The sequence below is a fragment of the Mustela lutreola genome, chromosome 6, assembly GCF_030435805.1.
Source record: "Mustela lutreola isolate mMusLut2 chromosome 6, mMusLut2.pri, whole genome shotgun sequence".
Classification (NCBI taxonomy): Eukaryota; Metazoa; Chordata; class Mammalia; order Carnivora; family Mustelidae; genus Mustela; species Mustela lutreola.
This window is the reverse complement of record NC_081295.1, coordinates 77241675-77265593: the sequence shown is the minus strand read 5'-3', so window position 1 is coordinate 77265593 and position 23919 is coordinate 77241675. Positions and strand designations below refer to the sequence as shown.

The 23919-nt window shown below is 36.9% G+C and overlaps 1 protein-coding gene across 1 annotated transcript in view; it reads right to left on the bottom strand.

Annotated features, from left to right (window-relative positions):
• The window catches only part of LOC131834614 (malate dehydrogenase, mitochondrial-like), a 68247-nt gene extending 45097 nt beyond the window's left edge, over positions 1-23150 (bottom strand). The window contains exon 1 of the mRNA XM_059179293.1: positions 23068-23150. Within this exon, the coding sequence (XP_059035276.1) occupies positions 23068-23150 (83 nt within the window). The remainder of the gene's footprint in view (positions 1-23067) is intronic.
• Positions 23151-23919: the final 769 nt, after the last annotated feature.

The following is a 23919-nucleotide window of genomic DNA, read 5'->3' as shown; positions in this document are numbered from 1 at the left end:
GACCCTGGGATCATGACGTGAGCTGAAGGCAGAGACTTTAACCCACTGAGCCACCCAGGCGCCCCCCCTTTTTTTTATTTTACAGTGTTGCCCAAGTAACTATGCTGTTGTGACGTTGAAAATACATAAATAAGTAGATAGATGAATAAATAAATAAATAAATAAATAAATGTTAAGTGATAAGTAAAGCTTTATCATTATGGCTATTATTATTCATAATTCTTATCATTTTGTTTGCAAGCAGTGGAAATTAAATGTGACTATCATCCATACAGAGAATATGTAAAAGCAGATGCAAGTTTGCTCAAGTTTGCTCAAGTTTGCCTACACAGTCCATGCTCCTAACCACAGATAATACTCTTTTTAGGACTCAGAGTGAAAGTAGATCTTCCAAAAATATCTAATATAATAAGTGACTAGTTATTTTAGCACTCTCCTTTGTTAATGTTCAAATACTTTCAAAGAAGAACTAAACCCTAGAGAAGATATTACCAATTTGCATCCCCAATTCATGACCCAAGGCCAATTCTAAATATGAAGAAAATATGGCTATAGACATGCATAGTGAAAATTCAGACACTGCATTATGATTGAGGAGTTTTTCTTGAATCTCTATGTATTCATAAATTTCAGGGTCCAGGGTATTTCTTTTTCAGCATTTTCCATTAAAGAAGATCACTTCAGTCCTAAATAAGCTTTCTTAGAAAATGAGCATTAAAATATTTTTAAAACATTTTTTAAATTACAAAAATAACAAAACTTTAAAGACCTCCAGTTTAGGAGCAATGCAGCGATCGTGTGAGAATGTGTATAGCAGTAGTTAACAAAAGACATCTTACCCAAGTCAAATTCAACATAGAATTTTGCATTCACAAGCTTTGGTGTTGTCAAAGGGCCAAAGGCATATATCCACTCATAAAAATGTATGAGACCTATTAGAAAGGAAAAAGTAAGATTTAAGCAGCATGGGGGTTTCACAAATCTTATGATACTTAGAACAGCCTGACTCTGAACTTGAAATCTATAGGTTAAAACTGTTCAGAACCATAACATTTACATGACTTATTACTCTATAAAAATTAGCCTTATTTTGGAATCAGTTGAAATTGTTTAATACATACACCACCAACAAAAAAATTACTGGAATATTAGACAATAAAAGAACTACCAGCAAATCTAAACAAAAATCCAATGTGCTATGGTAAGTGCTGTGAATTGTGAAAGACTGATGATTCATAGAACTGTAGCCCTGAATAAAAAAAAAAAAAATACATTATATGTTAATAAAAAAGACAGAAAGAGAAAAAAAAAAAGAGAAAGAGTTAAGAAGGAAAGAAAGAAAGAGAAAGATCCAGCATGAGATCTGTTACAATCCAGTCTGAAGAGGTTACCTACCTGAAGAGGATAATAGCATGGGACTTTGGAACTACTTGGGTTTAAATCTGGACCTCACACTCCTCAACACTCTTTCCCTCCTTACTAGTTAAGGATATAGACGGAGTTATTTGATGTCTGTCTCTATTTTGGCTTTCCAAAATGAACTTCTTAATAAATTGAACTCTTTGGGTTGTTCAGAGGATTGAATCAGTTACTTCTTGCAAATGCTTAGAACAATATCTGCATGTAGAATGTGCACTCAATGACTACAAGCTATAGTATGTATCTTGTTATTTTCAATGTACATTTCATTTACCATCCCAAAGTAAAAAAGAAAAAGCAAGAAAGCAAGCAAGAAAGAAAAAGAAAAGAAAAAAAAGAAAGCAGTCATATGATCAATACTCTAAGTATTTGTTTCCTTGCTTATCCTCTCTCTGGCTCCTTACTACTCTTGCTTCCTGGTTCTCAGAACCTGTATCCCACTTCCATCCTCTTCTATCCCCTTCAACAGTGCATTTAGCTTCTGATCTTGGCTTCCAACAACTCTAGTTGTGTACATGAGTCTAATCCTGTTTTTCTTCAAAGATCCTTAAGCAATTCTGGTGATGTCCAAGGTGATGTCCAAGGTGTTCTAACTCTTAACAAGTCTCTATCAATTGTACTTAACATCCCTAACCAGAAGAAGAAATTTAACATGATTTGTATTGAAAAAAAAAAAATCCAAGAACTATAAAAAGTCCTTACTGCAAAAGCTCATTTTAAGGGTATGTGAGTAAGAGAAAAGAATGTTCCTTCCCCAAATACAGATTGTATTAAGGGAGAGGAAAATCTCCTTAGATATGCAGTTCAAAATATTTTGAGCTCTGCAATTATGAATAATGGATACTAAAACTTATTACTTCCTAACAAGGAGAACATGGAACACAGACCTAAGGCACATGAAGGACTAGTACAAAAAATGTGCCCAAAGAGGAAAAAACTTGAAGGACTTTAATATAAAACTTTAAGCCATAACAAAAAGAATTTTCCATTGACAAAAAGATAAATATATTGCCAACTGAACAAAATAGAGAGGGCAGAAATAGACCCACACAGATGTTGTCATTTAGATTATAGCAAAAGAGTCAAGATAATTCAGTGGGGGAAAAGGAATATCTTTTCAATAAATGATGTTTAATCAATTTAATGTCTACATAGAACAAATAAAAGACCATCAACCCAAGTTCAAATGATATTTAGACCTAAAGATATTTCTCAGATAAAAAAATAGGGGGAAATCATTGTGACCTTGGTATAGGAGGTTTTCTTTAACAGAACAAAGGAAGCTTGAGCTATGAAAGAGAAGAAAATAATATATTGAATTCTATCAAAATTTAACACTTTAGCTCTTTCAAAGACATCATTAAGAAACCAACAGTAAAGCACACTACAAGAAAATATTCATAATATATATCACACAAACTATTTATGTGCAAAATACATGAAGAACTTTTGTAATTCAGTAATAAGAAAAATCAACAAATTAAATAACACATAAAACATTTGGAAATTGAATTAACAATAAATGATATGCAGTAAGGATATAAAAACATCTTTGAGATTATTAGTCACAGAAATTCTTTTTTTTTTTAAAGATTTTATTTATTTATTTGACAGAGAGATAGAGAGTACAAATAGGCAGAGTAGCAGGCAGAGGAAGAGGAAAAAGCAGACTCTCCACTGAACAGAGAGCCCAATGCGGGGCTCCATCCCAGGATCCTGGGATCATAACCTGACTGGAAGGCAGATGGTTAACCAACTGAGCCATTCAGATGCCTCTAGTCACAGAAATTCTAATTAAAACCATAATGCAGGGGCGCCTGGGTGGCTCAGTGGATTAAGCCTCTGCCTTGGGCTCAGGTCATGATCCCAGGGTCCTAGCATGGAGCCCCACATCAGGCTCTCTGCTTAGCAAGGAGCCTGCTTCCTCCTCTCTTTCTCTGCCTGCCTCTCTGCCTACTTGTAATCTCTGTCTGTCAAATAAATAAATAAAATCTTAAAAAAATAAAAATAAAACCATAATGCAATACCATTACACTACTTGTACGATGGCTGAAAGTGAAAGTATTGACATACCAAGTGTTGACAAGAACATGAAGCAACAGAAAGTCCCATGTACTTCTGGTCAGAAAGCAAAATGTCCCAGGCACTTTAGAAAATAGTTTGTCAGTTTCTTGAAAAACTAAAAATAAATCCGCAAAGATTTGTGCATCAATGTCCATAGCAGCTTTACTCGAAAAACTTCAAAATTGGACGTGATTCAAATGCCCATTGATGGGTAAATAGATAAACAAATTGTGGTATAACATTTCAATGGAATACTACTTAGAAATAAGAAGAAGGAAATATTGATCAGTGCAACAATGTGGATGAACTCAAAATCATACTGAAAGAAAGAAGCCAGACAAAAAAGACTATATACTTGGGATGCCTGGGTGGCTCAGTCTGTTAGACTTTCAACTCTTGATTTGGGCTCAGGTCATGATCTCAGGATGTGACAGGCCCTGGAGTCCGCTTGGGATTCTCTCTCTCCATCTCCCTCTGCCCTCCCCCAGTCTTTCTCTTCTCTCTCTCTCTCTAGAAAGGAAAAATAAGGTATATACTTCATGATCAAATTTATGTAATATATTGGTGAATGTAAACTACCTATAATAACAAAATCAGATAATGGATATCTGGGAATTGGGAGTAAAGATTGGGATAGTGACAAAATGTTCATGTAGAGATTGTAGTAATGAATTTATGGGAGACTGTATTGGTCAAAAGTTACCACACTGTATGACAGCTCTTTATTAAAGATGTATTTATTTACTTCAGAGAAAGAGAGTATGCAAGTGGGGGAGGGGCAGAGGAAGAGAATCTCAAGTAGACTCCCTATCTGCTTAGAGCCTGCATAGAGCATAGAGCCAGATGCAGGGCTAGATCTCATGACCCACAAGATCATGGCCTGAGCCAAAATCACCAGTCGGCTGTTTAACCAACTGAGCCACCCAGGTGCCCTGTATGATGACTTATAATATGTGTAATTTATTATGTAAAAATTCTACCAAATAATTCATATTACATGACAATTATTTAACAATTCTATAATATTTACCAGAAAATTTATAAAAAATAAAAAATATCTTTAGGAAAACTTGGCTTGTTTTATTATCTCCTTCGGAGGATGAATTAGAAGTTAAGACTAAAACTACTAAAATCTGTAATTTATGTATACGAAGAAGAAAGCCTGACTTACATTCTTCCCTGTCTTCTCCAAGGCATTAAACAAAAGGCTTTTGAATGGCTGGTACAGGTTAGATAGTTGGAATTGAACTGAGAGAATAATGTGACATAAAATAGCTCTTTGAGAAAGCATTGAAGCTCCATCTCTGCAGAGAAGGCTGAGACAAATTTGTTGTGGGAAGACCTGGACAAGAGTGAGCAGGAATCCAGATGAGACTTGGCTGAAGAGGAAAATAAAATTTGTAGGATTTTGATCATTTGTCCCCATTTCTGAAAGTCATCCTAAATTCAGTCGGTGGCCCAAAAAGTATCACAGTTCATAGATCAGGAGAAAACCCTGTGCTGTCAATGTTCAAGTGGGTAGAACCATGACATTACTTGAGCCTTGAAACTATACTCAGTGACAGTGTGAATAAATCACCTCCTGAGTGATTCTTTGGGTCCAAGATGTCAAATTGTTAATCTGTCTCCAGGAAGTGTTTTCCAATCACATCCCAGGATGCTTAGAAATGCTTTAGTAATTACCAGGCACATATCAGGGTGATGGCAGAGGAAGTTTAAATACCTGTATATCAGGCCCAAATTGAGACAATTCTAAACTTGGGACCAAGAAATCAGATACAGAAGTAATATTTTATACAAATTATATGTAAACTATACATAGTTTTCCATCCATAGTGTTACTTTGAGGATTTCTAATTGTTACTTTTATTTTATAAAATACTGAGTTAGGTAGATGTCTGGATCAGACAGACTTAAGCCACCGGCCAACTGAAATTAAGAAACTAGTGCTCGGAATGGTCAGACCAGGCAAGGAGCACACCTTGTAGATCCCTGTCTGAAGTAGATTTACTCCTGGCTAGTTCTAGTTCAACTTGCCTTTCACCACTGAACAGCTACAGCGTGCTCATTCCTTTGAGTTCCAGTTATTTTCTAAGTCCATTTTTGGTAGGGTTGAACTAGGTTTATCAGTTTACTGTTCCTGCAGAGTTCTAGCTTTGCAATGAAAACAAACATACACAGAACAGAAGCCACCCAAACAGAATTTCATAAAATAAAAGGATGGGATGAAATACAGAAAAAAAATCTGTCATGTGGAGAGAAAACACATACACCAGAATGGATGAAAAGGTATCAATTAAAAAAAAAAATAGACCTCTTGATTAATGATCACAAAAAAAGGTAGAACATGTATTGTTTATGTGGCTTTTCCCTCTTTAGATCGACAACTTCATACTTTTATATCATTTTACACTATTGTGGTTTTGTTCTGAAAGAACCATTCAAGCTACTTATCACAAGGGTTAATATAAATGGGAAAACAAACAAACAAACAAAAAGGAATGACCCTATGAATGACTTTTATATCAAAGTTTTCTTAGCCTCAAAGTATTACTGAGGTATTAATTTACATCAGTAAAATACGATATCTTTAAGTATAATATTTGAAACTGGGCAAAGTGCTTTTGGCTCTCATAATTCACTAGTCATATAGAATGTTGTTTTGGAAAGTACATGGGGATTTGGATGTACGCAAAAGTGCTCATTTTAACTCTGTAATTCCTTGTCTGTATGACCTTGGCAAGTTCATAATCTTTTTGAATCCCATTCATGACATCAAGATAATAATATTTACATTATGAGATTTGTTGTAAAATTTCAAGGATATTACTATACAGAAAGTATAGTAATGTCACCTTCTTCTACACCCAGAACTCAGGTTTATGTTTTTAAAATATATGTTGAGGAGTTTTCATGCTAGAAAATTAGAATAAATTTATTTTTAGAGGACAAGGGAAGCCAGCATGAATGGTTATCTATATTATCCATTATCAGAGGTCCAGGAGCATTTGGGTTATTTTCTCTTGTCTCAGATATTAAGAGGCTGTGTTGCTTCTATCCTTATCGTTGGAGAGAGAGTGCTAGAAATAGCAGTCATTCTTCCACTATTTCTGAAACTGCACCAAAATGAGAAGGAATATTAGTACACGGTGGGAAAGTGTGGCTTTCTAGATTTGGCAGTCTAAAACTGAGTATCGGCTGTGTCATGTGTCAACTCTGTGACCTTGGACAAGTATCTCCACCTTGGTGCCTCAGTTTCTTCTTTTTAAATACATCATAGGATTGTTTGGGGTTAAATTAGTTAAATACACAATGTTTGAAGAACCATGCCAGGCAAAAAGTCAGCATGAAAATGTAATTGCTGTTATGATTTCTCTTGTAGTTTCCTTAGCCTCAAGCCAACAATTAGCTTTAACGTGGAAAAGAATGTAATATCCTATTTCCATTGCTGATATTAGAAATGTAGATGTAGATAGGACATGCTAAGTATGCAACTGTTCTATACTTAAGCTTCATTATTCATTTATTATGGAAGAAGGGAGGCAAAATAGGCTTTCAAAAAATTATCAAACACAAATTGTTTTGTCATGATAATATGAAAAGTATCCTTTCCTTATTTGCTTATTTTTTAGTTTTGAGTTTCTCACTGTGCTATCCAAAAAATGAAGTTAAAAAACAAGCTATAGGGTGCCTGGGTGGCTCAGTGGGTTAAGCCGCTGTCTTCAGCTCAGGTCATGATCTCAGGGTCCTGAGATCGAGTCCCACATCAGGCTCTCTGCTCAGCAGGGAGCCTGCTTCCCTCTCTCACTCTCTCTCTGCCTGCCTCTCTGCCTACTTGTGATCTCTGTCTGTCAAATAAATAAATAAAATCTTTAAAAAAATTAAAAAAAAACAAGCTATAGTACACAAAAGATGCTTAACATCACTAATCATCAGGGAAATGCAAATCAAAAATATAATGAGATATCCCCTTACACCTGTCAGAATGGCTAAGATCAAAAACATAGGAATAATAAGTGTTGGTAAAGATGTGGAGAAAAAGGAACACTTGTGTACTTTTGGTGGGAATCTAAACTGATACACACACTGTGGAAAACAGTATGGAGGTTCCTCAAACAATTAAAAATAGAAATACCATATGATTCAACAATTCCACTACTGGATATTTACCCAAAGAAAAATGAAAACACTAATTTGAAAAGATATTTGAACACCTATGTTTATCACAACATTATTTGTAATAGCCAAGATAGGGAGGCAACTTAAGTGTCCATTGATAGACAAATGGATAAGGAGGATGTGGCATAGGTATGTGTGTACACAAGCATGCATGTGTCCACACACATACATGAGAATTACACAGCCATAAGAAAGGACAGATCTTGCCATTTGCAAGAACTTGGGTGGACCTAGAGGTCATTATTCCAAGTGAAATACGTCAAACTGAGAAAGACAAATACCATATGATTTCATTTATATGTAGAATCTAAAAACCAAAACAAATGAATAAAACAAGAAAAAAGCAGAATCAGGTCTATAAATATAGAGAACAAACTGATGGTTACCAGAGGGAAGGGAATGGAGGGGGACAGAATGGGTGATGGGGAGAGGAAGGTATAGGCTTCCAGTTATGGTATGAGTGTTATGGGAATAAAAGACACAGCATAGGGAAGACAGTCAATGGTATTGTAACAGTGTTGTGTGGTGACAGACGGTAGCTACACTTCTGGGGAACACAACATAATGTACAGGGGAGTTGAGTCACTCTGTTGTATACCTGAAACTAATCTAACATTGTGTGTCAACTATATTCAAAAAAAAAGAAAGAAAGAAAGAAAAGAAATAAGAAAACAGGATGTGTAACCAGTTAGAATGAAATTGCAAAATGAGGAGGAAAGAAGGAAAGCTGTTGCTTTATATTTATAAAACAATATTTCTGAAAAAAAAAAACCTGAGAAGTGAAATGAATGGTTGTGATTCTTTTCTCATACACTCTATTTTCTACCCATCACTATGTCCTGTCATCCCTTCTTCTGAATATATTCCAAAGATGCAGCTTTTGCCTATCTTTGCTAATGTGTTTCTGGTCCAAGCCTCTCTCAATTCTCATTGGATTTTAGGAGGACCACTTCAGCAAAATTCCTGACTAGCCCTGCCCCCAGAGTATATCCACCACACAGCAGCCTGAATGATCTTTCTAAAGTGTAAATTGTATCATTCCTCTATCCTTTTAAAAACTGTGGTGACTACCAGTTACTTTTAAATAAGAGTTTAAACTCTGTGTCATGCCCTAAAAGGTCCTCTGGACCTTCCCCTTGCCATATTCCTGGTCTTGGGTCCTTCTACTCTCTCCCTCATTCACTTCTCTCCAGGCGCTGGCTTGTTCCCTCAGCTTTGGGACACACCAGACTGTTTCCTGGACCAGGGCTTTTGCACTTGCTCTTCTTTCTACTTCTAATTCTCTCCCCCAGAGCTTTACGTGGCTACCCCTCTCTCATTATTCAGCCCTTGGCTGAAGTGTACCTTGTCAGAAACGCCTTTCCTGCTCATCCTACCTCAGGCATCATTCTCTAATATTATTTACCCTCATCATAACACATTTCAGTACCTGAAATTATCTCATTTATTTTCAGATTCCTATCTGCTTCCTTCAATTAGTTAAGCAGCTTGGAAAGAGTCCTCAGTCTGTTGTTTTTGTTTTTGTTTTTTGTTTTTTTGTTTTTTGTTTTTTGTTTTTTTTCCTTCTGTATCTCCAGCACCTAGAAACAATGTATATTTATAAATAGGCTACAGCCTGACTGGCCTGTCCCGGTACCAATATCCTTGGCCTGGTGGCAGCTCACTACTGGTATGTTACATCATTGAAGCTCATGTCCTTCTAGCCGTTACTACCTCTTCTGACCACATACATACCTTTTTAACCAAATAATTATTTTCAGGATATATACTGTGTAGCTCATAATATGAGAAAGGAAATGCATTCTCCTAAAGTTATACAAAGATCTATTAACACAAACCAGATGGATCTCTGTAATTCTGTATCCCTGACCTAAATAGTTGCCTCCATGCTTGGCTAAAGTCTTATGTCTGAAGTATGAAATGCCCCATAGAAAGATGCATGTTAGTCAAATCAATTTTCAGAAATTACAAAAGAGAATTTTATACCATGCTACATTTTTTCCCAAGGTATTTTTATTGCCTCCTTATCAACACACTATATCTGCTATGTCTAGCTAGGCCAAGCTAAGCAGAAAATGGAAATAGATATATGTACAATCTTTCTCTTAAAATCTGATAAGATCACCAATCAAAGTTGGGGCAATTTTAAGAGAAAGATACATCTACATATGTATATTATTCAAACAGACTGCATTAATGTCTACTTAAATTTACATCATGCACTGGTACAAAACTAGTGAATGTATTATTGAGCTATCGCCTTTTAGCAAACCCTATTTAAAGATAAAATGATGTCAGTCCTGTTTCATAAAAATATTTATAATTATTTGACTTTTCAAAACAAAGTTTCCAACGCAACAAGTTGCACTAGTTGTTTCCCTTATTTAGAATGTATGGATCTGAGTCTCTGACAAATAGACCTATTAGTTGTATAAATTACTAATTACACTTTGAGTTCCCATGTCTACAAAATCCCTTCAGCATCCAACCAAGAAATCCCAGACTCCTGTTTTGAGGTTAAAGAATATAGTTAATTATTTCCGTGAAAGTTAGACAAGTTTGGATGTCATCTAAAGTGTTAAAACTAAAACTCAAACTCGAGAATTAACTGTATAAAAATAATTTCGATTGTGCAGGAAAATACACTGTTAGGAAACAAGAAATTTCTCTGGGAAAAAAAGAGAACAAAGGACCAATGGGAGAAAATTGATTTGGAGGAAAGCAGCTGCATCTTCCATCTGCATTCTCACAAGAGAAAACTCCAAACATTCAATGGCAGCAGATTTTTTTTACCTCAATTGTGAACACAAGAAAAGCAAATCCCGCTTCTATAGTTGGTGTACAAGAATCATTTTTTCTGATTTTATTGAGAGAATTTTAGGTAGAAAGGATCAGACATTTAATACATTTAGCACACTGAAGCAAGGGCTCCAAGAAATGGAGGGGTCTTCTGCAAGTACACATTGACATCTGCACTGGAGAGCAGAGAGACCGTCCATAATAATCCTCCTGGGAGTTTAGATACATCTTTTAGAATGAAGTAATAGAAGATGGAAATTCTAATCACCATATGAGGAAAACACAAGTAAAATGGCATATAATCTGACTTGAGATACAAATACAGTATTTGTTATGCACATATAACTTAATGGGCTTATGGATTGAGTTGTAGAATTTATTGGAACAAAGTAGATAAATACAGTGAGTATGTAGCCTGGATTACTTAGATTTTTCTTTTTCTCTCAGGGATTGTATCTCATCTTGGGTGGTGAATTATGGCATGAAACAAGGTTTCTAGCTTCTGGTTGGTAGCACCAAACTGATAGGATGGAATATTATGCTCTCCGTCAAAGTGAAAGAGAAGAGATCTAAAAATGTGATGATATAAGAATAACAGGAATGAAACAACAAGGTGAGGCAACAGTGAAGCATCTCTCTTAACTCAGCAGAATTGCCCTAAGTCAGAAAGAAGAGAAGTTTTGGTAGGAAAAGAGGTGGCTCATTATAGATATTTTTAGTGTGAGGTGTCAGTAGAGATTTCAAACTGTCCAGAAAAAGTTACAAATTTGGAAATGCACACCCATAGAAAAAAACCAGCAAGTAAATATATTTTTAATAAAGATATTGGATTGCTCTTCATACAAAGCTTAGCATAGCTACCGTATGTGGGCATAAGGTAGATGGGAAGTAATTTCACATACTTCTTTTAGTCATCACCACAAGCATCCTATAATTTAAATATTAGCCCTATGTCACAGACAAAACTGGGACAGAATAAAATGAAAAGTCCCTCCCGAGGTCACAAACTAAGCAGAACAGAAACTGGAGTTAAAATCAGGTCTTCTCAGTCCACTTTCCTGATGATCTAGGACAAAGGATGAAGAGAAAGATGAAAAGAAGGTCAAGGAAAACACGATGAATTTATGAGTCAGAACTGAGTTAGCATGAATTTTTAGTCAACATAGTTTTGAAAGTTTATCCAGCAAAGTCTAGCAACCTGGGAATAAATTCTGAAAAACAGATGGTAGAGTGATTCACTGTTGAAGATTGGCAAGCTGACACAATGCAAGGTTAAATATACAAAAGTTTTTTAAGGTGGTAATTAATGAGTGTATCGCTGGAAATTTGGGTCATGTTTGCAGAAAGAAAAGTGAAGCCAGAGGTGATTCATAGGCCAAGAGTTTGAAAAAGCTTTGACTGCCTCCCTCCTACTATTGATTCTCAAAATAACAGATTTCCATTCTCTCAGCCTCTTTTGATTCTAGAGCACAGGTGCTTTGGAGATTTCTGAAACTGGTTCTGTAGGATTTAGGGCAATTCTGCAAACTTCCTAACATCCTCTCAATAGGTTCCATTTCTGCTTATGTTAATCCGATGTTTGTGGTTTCCTTTATTTTTTTTCTTATTGACTAATACAATATTTGATCAATTTTGGTTTCATTCCTCTGACCTCCCTCTCATTTTAAACCTTTAAAATTATAGAAAGTATTTAAAACCAATAAAGGACATGACTGACATTAAAGAAGTTGGGGAAAACTCTTAGAAGACAGAAAATAAATAACATTGGATTGACAGGAGTAGAAGAATCTATAAATTTAAAACACGTTCAGGAGGGAGCCATTAGAAAGATTCATAGAAAGAGCAGATACAAAGTGCACAAATGGAAGGAAAACTGGTTTCCAAGTACAGTCATCTGAGCAATTAATGAACTGCATTTTCCACAACAAAACCGATAGGCCAAACAGGATTCTTTCTCCTTCTTCGTATACGGAATTCCAGTTATTAAGAGCTACAGCCATCTCCAGACTGAATGATCATGCCCCAAAGAAAGTGAAGTCCCTCTCTAGGGAGGGCTTCTTAGACAAGGTAGCAGGTTGAGATAGGAGCAAGACAGGTGCCAGAAAATTGGACCTCCAGGGAGAAAGATGCACATTCATTCACCTGCACGTCTACACACCTACACACACACACACACACACACACACACACACACAGCATTTTTCCTTTATTAGAGACCACCTTTCAATGAATTTTTTTGTGTGTCCAGTGTTTATGAGGGCTATAAAGTGGTTTTAAAAGAGTGATAACTTCTAGTGGGATTTGTCAATTGTTTTGTTGACCAGTATTATTCTTCTCAAACTTTGAGAGACATTGGGTAACCTTGAAAATGATTCAGGCAAAGATTCCCAGTCCCAGCTCCCACCCTGAGTCTCTGATCATTCTGAATATGTAACAAGCAACCCGGCCTGATTTTATCATTTCGAGGAACGTTTTGTCCTCTCTCCTTCACTTCTCTCTGTGTGTCTCTCCGTCGACTCCTCCTGCCACTTACTTATCTTTTTTCCCAGTTTTCTTCTCTGCTTTCCTCTACCTTACCTAGCTTTCACCCAGTGATAGGAAATATGATGTGATTCATAAATGTCTTATCAATTTGGGGGGAGACTATCGGCACTATTTGCAAGTGCTATATGATTTATAGGAAAATAAAAAGCACTGCCACGATATCCTCAATGAGTTCTCTTACTTGAAACAGTAATGTAAGAGAACACAAGCGGGCTAAAAACAAGGAGATCGATGGTTCTCATTCCTGGTTGCACATCTCACTAGAGATTTTAAATTCACCCCACAATTCAGATTTACTTGGCTGGTTTTGGTATCAGAAACTGGTATGTTCTTTTAAGTTCCCAGGGAATTCTGATGTAGGGGAAGAGTTGAGAACCCCTGAATTAGGTTCAGTGGAAACCCATGCAAAGGTAAATGACAGGGAAAGATATGCCTCTGAGACCTAAAAACAATGGAGGGAGAAAGGGACTTTAACAAGAAGAAGGGGGAAAAAAGGATTAATTCTATGCCACTGATGGTGGGAAAAAATAGAGAGAAAGAAGCGTTGTCAGCAAAAGAGAAAGAAACCCGTGAAAATGAAAAGTGCTTCTTCAACAACTGCTAAAAAGTCAGGAGAGCTTCAGTGGAACTGAGGGTTAAGTATTTCAGGTGGATTACAAACAGATGAAGTAAAAGCAACAGTCAATGCTTCCCACTCCCAAGATAATGGAGGGATTAGAGCCCATTCCTCTTTCCAGGTTAAACCCCAGAGAGAGAAAGAGCAAATGTCATAGCATAACAAGAGATATTTTTATGAATGCTTATGCAAAGAGTGAGGGAAGAATGACTGGCACGTAAATGAATAGTTTGAAATAATAAACCTGGAAGCTCAGAGGAGATAGGAACAAACTAAACCAAAGTCAAGAGCACAATTAAGGCTAAGAAAAATCACTGCCAAAAGTGTGAAGCCTGAGGGGCCTTTAGACAGGTCAGAGATGGTTTACATTAAACATAATAAAAAGCAAAACAAAAGGAATAAATGAATAGAAAGGTTTGCATTGCCAGAAAAATGGGGGATTAGAGACTATTGTCCTGGAAGGACATGCGAAAAGGACATCTCGCAATATCCTGCTTCAACAATAGAGATATGTCTAAATTAGTTGAAGTTATTAAATATAAAAGACAGAGAAAGAACAAGTATTATTTAAAATCTGCCCAAAAAAAAAAAAAAAAACCCTTAAAGAAAAGAAAATCTCATTCTTGAGAAAAATGCAGTTAAGAAGAGCCGTAAATCCAGATAAATCAAATTATTTTACTTTATAGAGGAATACAAGATGACTAATTTTAAATTCACTTGTAAGAGAGGACATTGAAGACAAATATTGACTCTTCAATACTGAAAAATCAACTTTCTGAACAGGTCAATTTGAGATGGCTCTCCTAGAATAGAACTTTTAATTCTGAAATCAATCACATTCTTTAATTCAATGAAATAGTCAAACACACTCATCCGTTTGGTCCTAGTGAAAGCCTTCTTTTTTTCTGGTCTTCACCAACCCCTTCCCCTAACTGCACAGTCCATACTACTTGAGACAGAGAATATTTGTAATAACATGAATTGTAATAAAACATAAAATTTGATAATACATTAAATCAGCTGAATAAATTATAACACATAAATTACAGTTCTATTTGTTCTGTGGCTTTGCAAGTTTTTTTTAATCAAGCTGTAAATGTAAGAAAAAAGAAAAAAGTACTATACTCTAAAGAAATATACCATTGCTATATACAGATTAATCTTCCAAATATAATGTTTTATATTTCTTTCATAATGTGGCATGGAAAGGGGTTGAAGAGTCAGGTTGAAGAGTACTTGTTCTGAATTCCCCCAGCAGTGTAATATACCTTCTAGGGCTTTGTTTCCAATTTCTTCTATTATCTGGGTTTGGAAAATCCATTGGTTAATTTTAAATTTACCTTTTACTTCATTCAGTAACTATTGTACATCATTGACCATGCCATACTTGAAACTTTTTTTCTTGTCTTTCATGGAAATTCTCTATACTAAACTGACTCTTCTTCTTTATTAGGCCCTTTCCTGATTCTTGCAACTTTACATTCTGTGGACAATCACCTTTATATCAACAAATTTCAGTACCACTAATAATCATCCAATCTGTATCTCCACCCTAGGCCTCTCTTCTGATCTCCAGAACCATATATCCAGCTCTCTGTTGAACACGAGCACCTGATGTGAAATTTAGGAATGTTTCTTTAAGCACCTTCTCTTACCTCCAGTCCTGGCTCAATTTAAAGCATGTTTCAGTCATGTTATTGACTGTAACCCAGTTGCCCAAGTTGCAAACCTTGGAATCACTCTATGCTGAAATTGACTATACCATTTAATTTTCTGTTCAAACCAGGATATGTTTGATAATGAAATGGACACTCAGTAAATATACTGGTCGATGAGGATGTGCAGGGACACTAGATTTATCCTGCCTTTCTTGCAGCTTATTGGTCACTGAGTCTGAAAAACTTCTTGACATTTTTTTTCAAGCCCATTTCTTTTTATTCAAGTCCTCATTATTTCATCCCTAGATATTTCAAGCTTAACTGATCTTCCTGCTTCTAACATGTGTCTTTAACACCGCTGTTGAAGCTATTTTTCTAAATCCCAAAGCTGATTATGTGATTCCCTTGTTTAAAATACTTCGCAGGGCACCTGGGTGACACAGTCAATCAAGTGTCCAACTCTTGATTTTGGCTCAGTTCGTGATCTTGGGGTAGTGATATTAAGCCCTGTGTCAATCTCCATGTTAGGCATGGAGCCTGCTTTAGATCCTCTCTCCCTTCCCCACTGCCCCGTCCCACCCCACCCCCACCCCCCAGCTTGCACAGCCTCTCTCTCTCTCTCTCTTTAAATCAATCAGTCAATCAATCAATCATCCTTCACCATCTCTTGCTGTCTTTCAGGATAAAATTAGACTTCTTTATTAGAATACATACATGCAAGTCCTAATTTTTCTAATTCCCATCTACTTTGGGTATGTAATTGTTAAAAGCACAGTAGGCTGGAGAAAGCTGAAATAAGCATTGCTCCCTCCCAACAATAAGAAAAGTAACTACAAAGTCATAGGTTTCATTGAATCCATCAAAGAGCTGTGGTTTCAAGACAATGAAGCAGCCTGAATTCCAAAGAGAGACAGGCTTCCCCGAAGAGAGATGGAACAGGAATTTTCTCATGTGGAAAATAGCAAGGAATGAAAAGGCATTATTCACCATACAAGCAGATAGGAAAAATTTAGGTAACCAAAAAAAAAAAAAAAAATCAGTGAAGTCCTAAGTGCGGTCTAGTGTGACAATATATAATCTCTAGAAACTTTAGACTCAAGCAGAATATGTATACATCATCATCACTTTTCCAGGGATCTCACTTATTGCTTAAGAAAGATTGGGAGAGGAAAGCCTGGGTGGCTCAGTCGGTTAAATGGCCAACTTGATTTCAGTTCAGTCATGATCTCAGGGTCTTAGGATCCAGCCCCACATCAGGCAATGGGGGATTCTGCTTTAGGATTCTTTCCCTCCCACTACTCCTCCTTTTGTTTGCTCTCTTTCACTCCCTCTAAAATAAATAATTTTTTTAAATTAAAGAAAGATTGGGGAATAACATGAAACCCCACAGTAAGCAGACATGTAGGAGAAGATTTACCATCACTGAGGGAAAGTTATGCAAGCCCTCACCCCTGCCCTGATTTTCCTCACATATGGAACAAAAAACTAAATACCCTGGATGGGGAGGAGGGCCAGCAAACCCTGGCATCTTCAGGTGAAGGTATATTGATGCTGTGGAGAAGACAGAAAGAAAAACCCTTTACCCCAGAAAGCGCAACAGAAAAAGACCCAATTTCCCATCCTAATACCACTAGGAAAGGGGCAGAATGTACCCTCCACCCCCTGTGTGAATTCTGCTGCAGAAACAAGATAGAGTGCACCAAAAGGGGAAGGGGAATCAATCTTGAGAAACTCCCTCTCCAGAGGCTCAGGCACATAGGAGCTGCTTAAGATTGAGGCTAGGCCTGAACAATAGAGAATCTCTCTGCCCCCACCAGAAGACTAAAAGGTCCCAAGTTACAAGCTACAGGGTCTGCCTTAAATTAGGGGAAAGATGTGGAGAGAGAGAGAGAGAGAGCCCCCTTGTGGCACAGACCTTCAGGGAAAGCTGAAAACCGAGTGTGGAGCAGAAACACTTGTGGGGGTTGTGGTGGGGGGGAATTCTATGGTACTCTAACCCACATCCTAATCAGAAGAGAATTCCAGAGGAAACTGCAACCTGTGGTACACTGATGATTAGCAAAGCCAACACAAAATTTAAATTTGACTCAACACCTGACTCGATTGAGTCAGTACCCCACACTAATGGCCTAAAAGAATGAGTGCTTGCCTCCAAGTATAAATGTTATTTGCTTGAGTTTCTACTGTTTTGCACATGATGTCCAGCATGTAATAAATAATTATGGAATGTCCGAAGAAGCAAGGAGGAAAAAATGTAGCCATTGTCAAGAGATACAGTAATCAAAACAAACAAACAAACACACACACAAAACCTCAGAGATGACCTGGATGTTGGAACTATCAGACAGGGACTTTAACATAATTTTATTCATAATCATCAAAAAGCAAAACAACAACAAGAATATCTGCCAACTGATGAATAGATAAACTAATTATGGATCTCATGTAATGAAAGCTATTCTACAGTAGAAAGGAAAGAACTTCTGATATATGCCACCATATGGGCGAAGAGCAAATGCACTTGTCAAAATTCCTAGACTGTCACATAGAAAGTGTGAATTTTACAATATGCACATTTTACCTAATAAAAAAAATCTGAATTTGAAAATAAAATCAGGGGAAAAAATGCAGACTGCCTGTATGGAATCCTGGCTCTACGGTTTATTAGCTGATCAACTTGATCAACTTACTTAGCTTTTCTCTGCCTGCATTTCTACATATATAAAATAGGGGTAATGTTAAAGACAGTATACTTCCCTCATGGAATTGTTATAGAGGGTTAAAATATGTAACATTCATAGGACAAATTACAACATCAATATTTGGTATTATTTTTAATTTTCCAACCTCACCTCCCACCAATGTTACACATTAGCTTTGAACCAGCCATTCTGAGCTATTCTAATCCATTCTGCTCTTTCATACCATATGTCTTTGTACTTGCTGCTTTATCTGCCTGCACTGCCCTTTTGTACCTTATCCATAACTACCAGCGGTAGGAAACTTCTCATCCTTAAAAATGGAGTTTCTGTATCTTATTTGTAGGTCTCCTCTGCCATTTTCCACTCCTATCCAAGTGAAGGAGATTGATTCCTGCCCCCTTTATGTCTGTTCACCTAATGAGTTCATAGCATGACATATGATAAATGGCCAATAAATATTTGAATGAATGAATGGATAAAGGAATCTACTATGGTTCACTTCAATATGGCTATTTGATAGCACCAAAAAAAAAAATGCTCTTTGTTGTTAACTATTAAAATAGCAAGATTAAAGGAGCATCACAGAGAGAAGTTAGCTGACATACCAGAGCATGTGAAGTCAATCAGAACAATAGGACATGATGCTCTTAGAAGCCAGAATCTGCAAGAGGCAGGGGAGTCCAGAAAGGTAAATGATGGATTAGTGATCATATAAGTGCAGGTGTCATAGAGGTGGAAAGAAAGACCCATAACAGACAACTAGTGGTAAATGATTAAGCAGAATTAAGATCTCAGAATCAGGCTACAAAAAGGCTTTGTGGGAGTCTGTTTCTATAGGACTGCTGATAACTGAGGCCCCCAACCTTATTAGTTTTATTAACTTGGCCTAAATTAAACTTGGACCGCTTAAGGCTGGACAGCTGGATTTGTATTTTTCTTGGAAAATTCTGGTTGGCCCTTATCATGAATTTATAGAGTGCCCAGATCTGCTTTCACCTTTGTTTTATTCTCTGGGTGTGGCCGTCTTTTAATATTTCTAAACCCTTGCAGGAGGCTTAAGGGGGTTATTGGCAGTAGTGCAGTCACTGATGAGACTTCTGAAGACACCGTATGATACAACGATGCAGGTGCAAAACTACGTAATTGTGAGATGATGATGTAGTTAAAGAGGCAGAGCACTTTAGGAGCTTGAGTATTCACAACATTTCATCTGAAAACATGAAATAGAATATGTTAGTTCATATGCTCTCTGCAATTAATAAAACCCCGAAACGGCTCTCAGAGGGTGTTTGTCACCCCTAGTGGTATCTTTGCTGAGGACATGCCAGAAAAAAGCGTGTGCTGGGACGAAGGAAGCAGCTCTCATGGACACTCCCATACATACCAGAATTCTCGTTCTACCATTATTTGACACTTTGCTCCCAAATACACTGTAATCCCAATAATTTGGAATTACATTTTTATCCTGAAGAGTCATTCCCCAATGTCAAGTAGTCACTAAGTTGCCAAACCATTTTAGGTCAGTATTTTGCAGATAACCTCATCTGGATGAGTCTTTTGATTCTCTGTTATACAGTAGAGTTCAAAATAGTCTTCTCTGCTAAATGAAGTATTTGGACAGGTAGACTAGGTAGTATTAATTAGTTAATTAAGGAAATTAATTAATTAAGGGAAATTAATTAGGGGAGATTATTAATTAATGGAAATGCCTATTTTTTAAATTTTTATAAATACAAATGTATATGTAAGTTGTGATCCAAACTCTTGCTATCTGATCTCAGGAATTAAATCTATTTAGAAAGCAAAATATACTTGTATACCTTATCACTTTGGGCAGATTTCTTGTGTAGATTAGTATGTAACTTTTGTTTATTCTTTAAAGTGCAAAGTGTTTATTCATCTACTCTTTAGGAATTAAAGATGAGTGAGCTTTTCTCTGTCAGTGTTGAGTTCATAGTCTAGGGTAAGAGGGGTTGACTGCCATGTTGAAGGGCAAGTGACAATATTACAAAGTAATATATGGTTAGAGCTAAGCCATCAAGATGTCATAAAGTGACCCTGATTTTAAACCAAGTTTATCTCCCAATAAGTTTCTTCTTGTCCCAGCTAAATTCAGTCATATGTCAATGTGTCTGGGAGCTATGAACTGTTAGCTACTAGAAGTTTAACAAAGAAAGAAATATGAGCTGTTAGCTACTAGAAGTTTAACAAAGAAAGAAATATGCCCATAACAGTTTAGGTTACCCAGGACATAGCACTTGTAGAAATTTTCCTGGGATGGAATACTTACAATATGAGCAATTTTTTTTAAATTTATTTGACAAACAGAGATCACAAGTAGGCAGAGAGCAGGCAGAGAGAGAGGAGGAAGCAGGCTCCCTGCTGAGCAGACAGCCCGATGCGGAACTCGATCCCAGGACCCTGAGATAATGACCTGAGCAGAAGGCAGAGGCTTTAACCCACTGAGCCACCGAGTCACCCTGAGCAATTTTTTTGTATATAAAATTTACTTCTGAAGAATTAAATAGAACAATAAAGGAATTATTAAATCTAGGTAATGATATGCCTGCTAAAGTGTCATGTGAGCAGCTATCATTGAAATGCATCCCAAAATAAGATGAATTATTGGATATTTAGGGGCATGTATGTGGTAAATTCAGTACAGCACAATATTAACTGTAGAATCTCAATGGTGTAATGTTACTGCATGCTTCAATTTTTAATCATAAAATTTGGGGGGAAAAATAGCCAGGTCAAGATTGGGATCTCAGAAAAGCCTTAATAAGATTCAGCTCAATAAATTATAGCACATAGTCTGAAGTCAGATACCAGATTGACAAAAAAAGAGTTATTGCATCTGTAAGATGAATGTGAAAATTAGATTCTAAGATGTAATCTGGGGTTAAAGTCAACAAAAGTCAACCAAAAACAAAGGCTGACGTTCATGGGAACACTCATGGGCAGATGTTACTATCATTCTTTTCTTCTTTCTTTCCCCCTAGACCCTGCCCCTGAGAGCATGTTTTTGTCGAATCTGAACGCCCGATCTTCTAAACCTCGTATCTTGTAAGCATACTTGAACAGAATTTACCTAATTAACATATATTTTCTGATTGTATATAATGCATTAAAACAGGCAATCATGCTTCATGATAAGTTTCAATTGGATAAAACTCAAAATCACACTCTATCCTTAAAAGAAATCAGTCCAATTGGTTAATAAGTGCTCACAATAAGCAATTTTCTATGATCATCCTCCCCCCCAAAAAAAGTCCTGATTGGGAAAATATGCTTACTATAGCAACCTCTGGGTAGCAGTTACGTAAATTGTTCTTCATTTTTCATCTGACAATACACAAAATTGTTAGATTTCTATACTTTGTATGTAGTTGCGTATCCTTCTTTAAACAATTACATGACTTGGGTCACAGGACAGATAAACAAAGGCAAAAATAGGAGCCATGCTGAAAAATTGACAGAATTACTCTCCGTAAGTCCCTTCTAGCTATGAAAAAACTCCAGAATGTTTGGGATTTAGTACAATGTTAGTTTCCTGAGGATAAATCCATGTTACATTCATTTCTTCATCCCCATTCCGAGCCTGGTACAGAATTGATTTCAGTAAATGTGGTTTAATAGATGAGTGATACATAAAGCAAATAGAAAGTGAAAGCATTTAAAAGGAGGTGAAGAATCCAAATTGAGAGAGGAACAGTGCTAAGATTAATAAATATCTTTGGTAATAGAAATAAAAGAGAAGATATGAGATATGAGAATAACACGTAAAAATAGCTTTGGTAAGAGAGGTGATTAAAACTGGACAAAGTTTAACTTATTTCTAGAACTAATGTTAAAGATTTAAAGACTTACATTCAATTCCAACATACTATTACTTCTTTTTTCCATCCCAAATGCTGTTACCTATTTCTGCCTCCCAATATCACAGTGAACTGAACAAAGAAATGAGCAAAAATTTAAGATAATTATCTGCAAGAGCAGCAAAAACTAGAAAGGTCTCTTCAAAAGGCCTGAAAATTTGATTAATTTCTGGGAGATAGGAGGCTTGTCAGCCTTATAAGATAAGAATGTTGTGCTGTCAGCTCATTATCCAACTTAAGCAAAAGCTGTTCAGTGAAACAGTGGACAGGTTTCACTCAGTAAGTATGTGTGTTAGTCCAGGCCCTGTGAGAAGCAAGCTAGGAGGGAAAATGGGACAGAATCCAAGGGAGGCTAAGAGAGCCACCAGACCATGATGCAAATCTGACCCTGAGTGAAGGACACAGGAAAGAGAAAAGCAAGGGTGGGTGGAAACATCACTGACTGAAGGTCATAGGAAAGTTCAGCCAAAGTTGCTGCCAGAAACATCCTGCTTCTCCCAGGAACAGGCCTGCCTTTGAATCCCTGCCATAGTCATCGGCAAGTGCAGCCTATGGGAAGTGTGACTTCCATTAAAATGTGGCCACAGTCAAAGCACAGCTGCTGGAGATCTCATGGAGCTTGGCTCCCTGCAGTCCCAGCCCTGAGAGGAGCATCCTCATGGCCGCCATGGAACACCCTTTGTTCCACTCCACTCGGATACAAGGGAAATCTCCTCCATGGTTCCCATGGGCCTCTCCTCCTGAGGGAATTTTTTTAGTAGCTTCAATAATTTGAATTTTGAATAGGAAAGTTGATAAGCAGGACTTTTTTTTAAAAAAAAAAAAAAAAAAGAAGTTGTATGGTCAAGAGACAAGAATAAATCAAACAAACAATATGAGATTAAAATTGTGTAAATCAGATAGTAAGTGCTATTAGAACTCAGAGAGGTAGGAAAGCTGGAAGGAGAATGATCTGTAAAGGATTCGGATCGGGAGTGTGAGATTTGGTGAGATGAAGGGAAAAGGGAAAGACATACGTGATAAGATAATGAAGGAAGCTATAGAAACTGAAGGGAAAGTGATAGTTTTGTAATTTGGAAGGGAACAACCAGTATAGTACAGAGGATGCATGCAGTGGTCTCTGTAGTTGATCTCAAGTCCACCATTGTTCCTCATCGTTTCCCTCCTCCACTATTTGTTTCAAATTCCTCTTATCCCTTGGCTATCACCTTAGCAGGTCATGGTGTTCCATGGTGGTATGAGTCAAATCTTCATTACTGAGGGCAGTGAGCTCTTGACAATTAGCCCCCATCTAGGGTTGCTGCACGCATCCATCCCCATCCACTGTTCCAGTGGGTTAACAGAGCACCAAGAGGTATCCAAGCGGATCGCCTTAGTCCCACACTTATTTTTGACTGACTCCACTTGTTAAGAGTAGCCTTACCTCCCCCTGGGATCAGCATCAATTTCCTATGCCGTTCAGGTGACTCCTTGTCTTGCCTGCTGGCTCCCGGCAACAAGGAGTCCCATAGGCCCTGGGAGCAGCCACTCTCACTACCTCAGTGGTACTCACGGTACATACTTGCCCTAGCAAAGCTTCCTAAAAGGCACTGCAACTTCTCAGTCAGAATCCATTGCTTCTTGCTAGATGAGACAACAATTTCTATTACCGTAAGTATTACTTCTGTGATAGGGTTCTAACTTTCTCTTTTAAATTTGAATCTTAATGCCGTAAAATTACTTACTAATGAACTGTATCTGTTCCCTCTGCCCGAAGCATATTCAGGTGGTTGAAGGAAGTAAATAAAATAAAATAACGCATATAAAGAGTAATACAGTTCTTGGCACAAAGTAAGAATAAATAAATATTGAATCTTTATTCAAATCTTTCCCAGTGATAAACCATAATACATATATATGCATATATATGTATATATATACACATATACTGAACAACTTACTTAATATTGCTATCATAGCTCTGTTTTTCATTGAACACATAATAATGGAGGGCCAATCTGTGTCACACACAGCACTTGGCACGGGCATGAATAAGACAGGATTGCCTTTAAGACATTTGG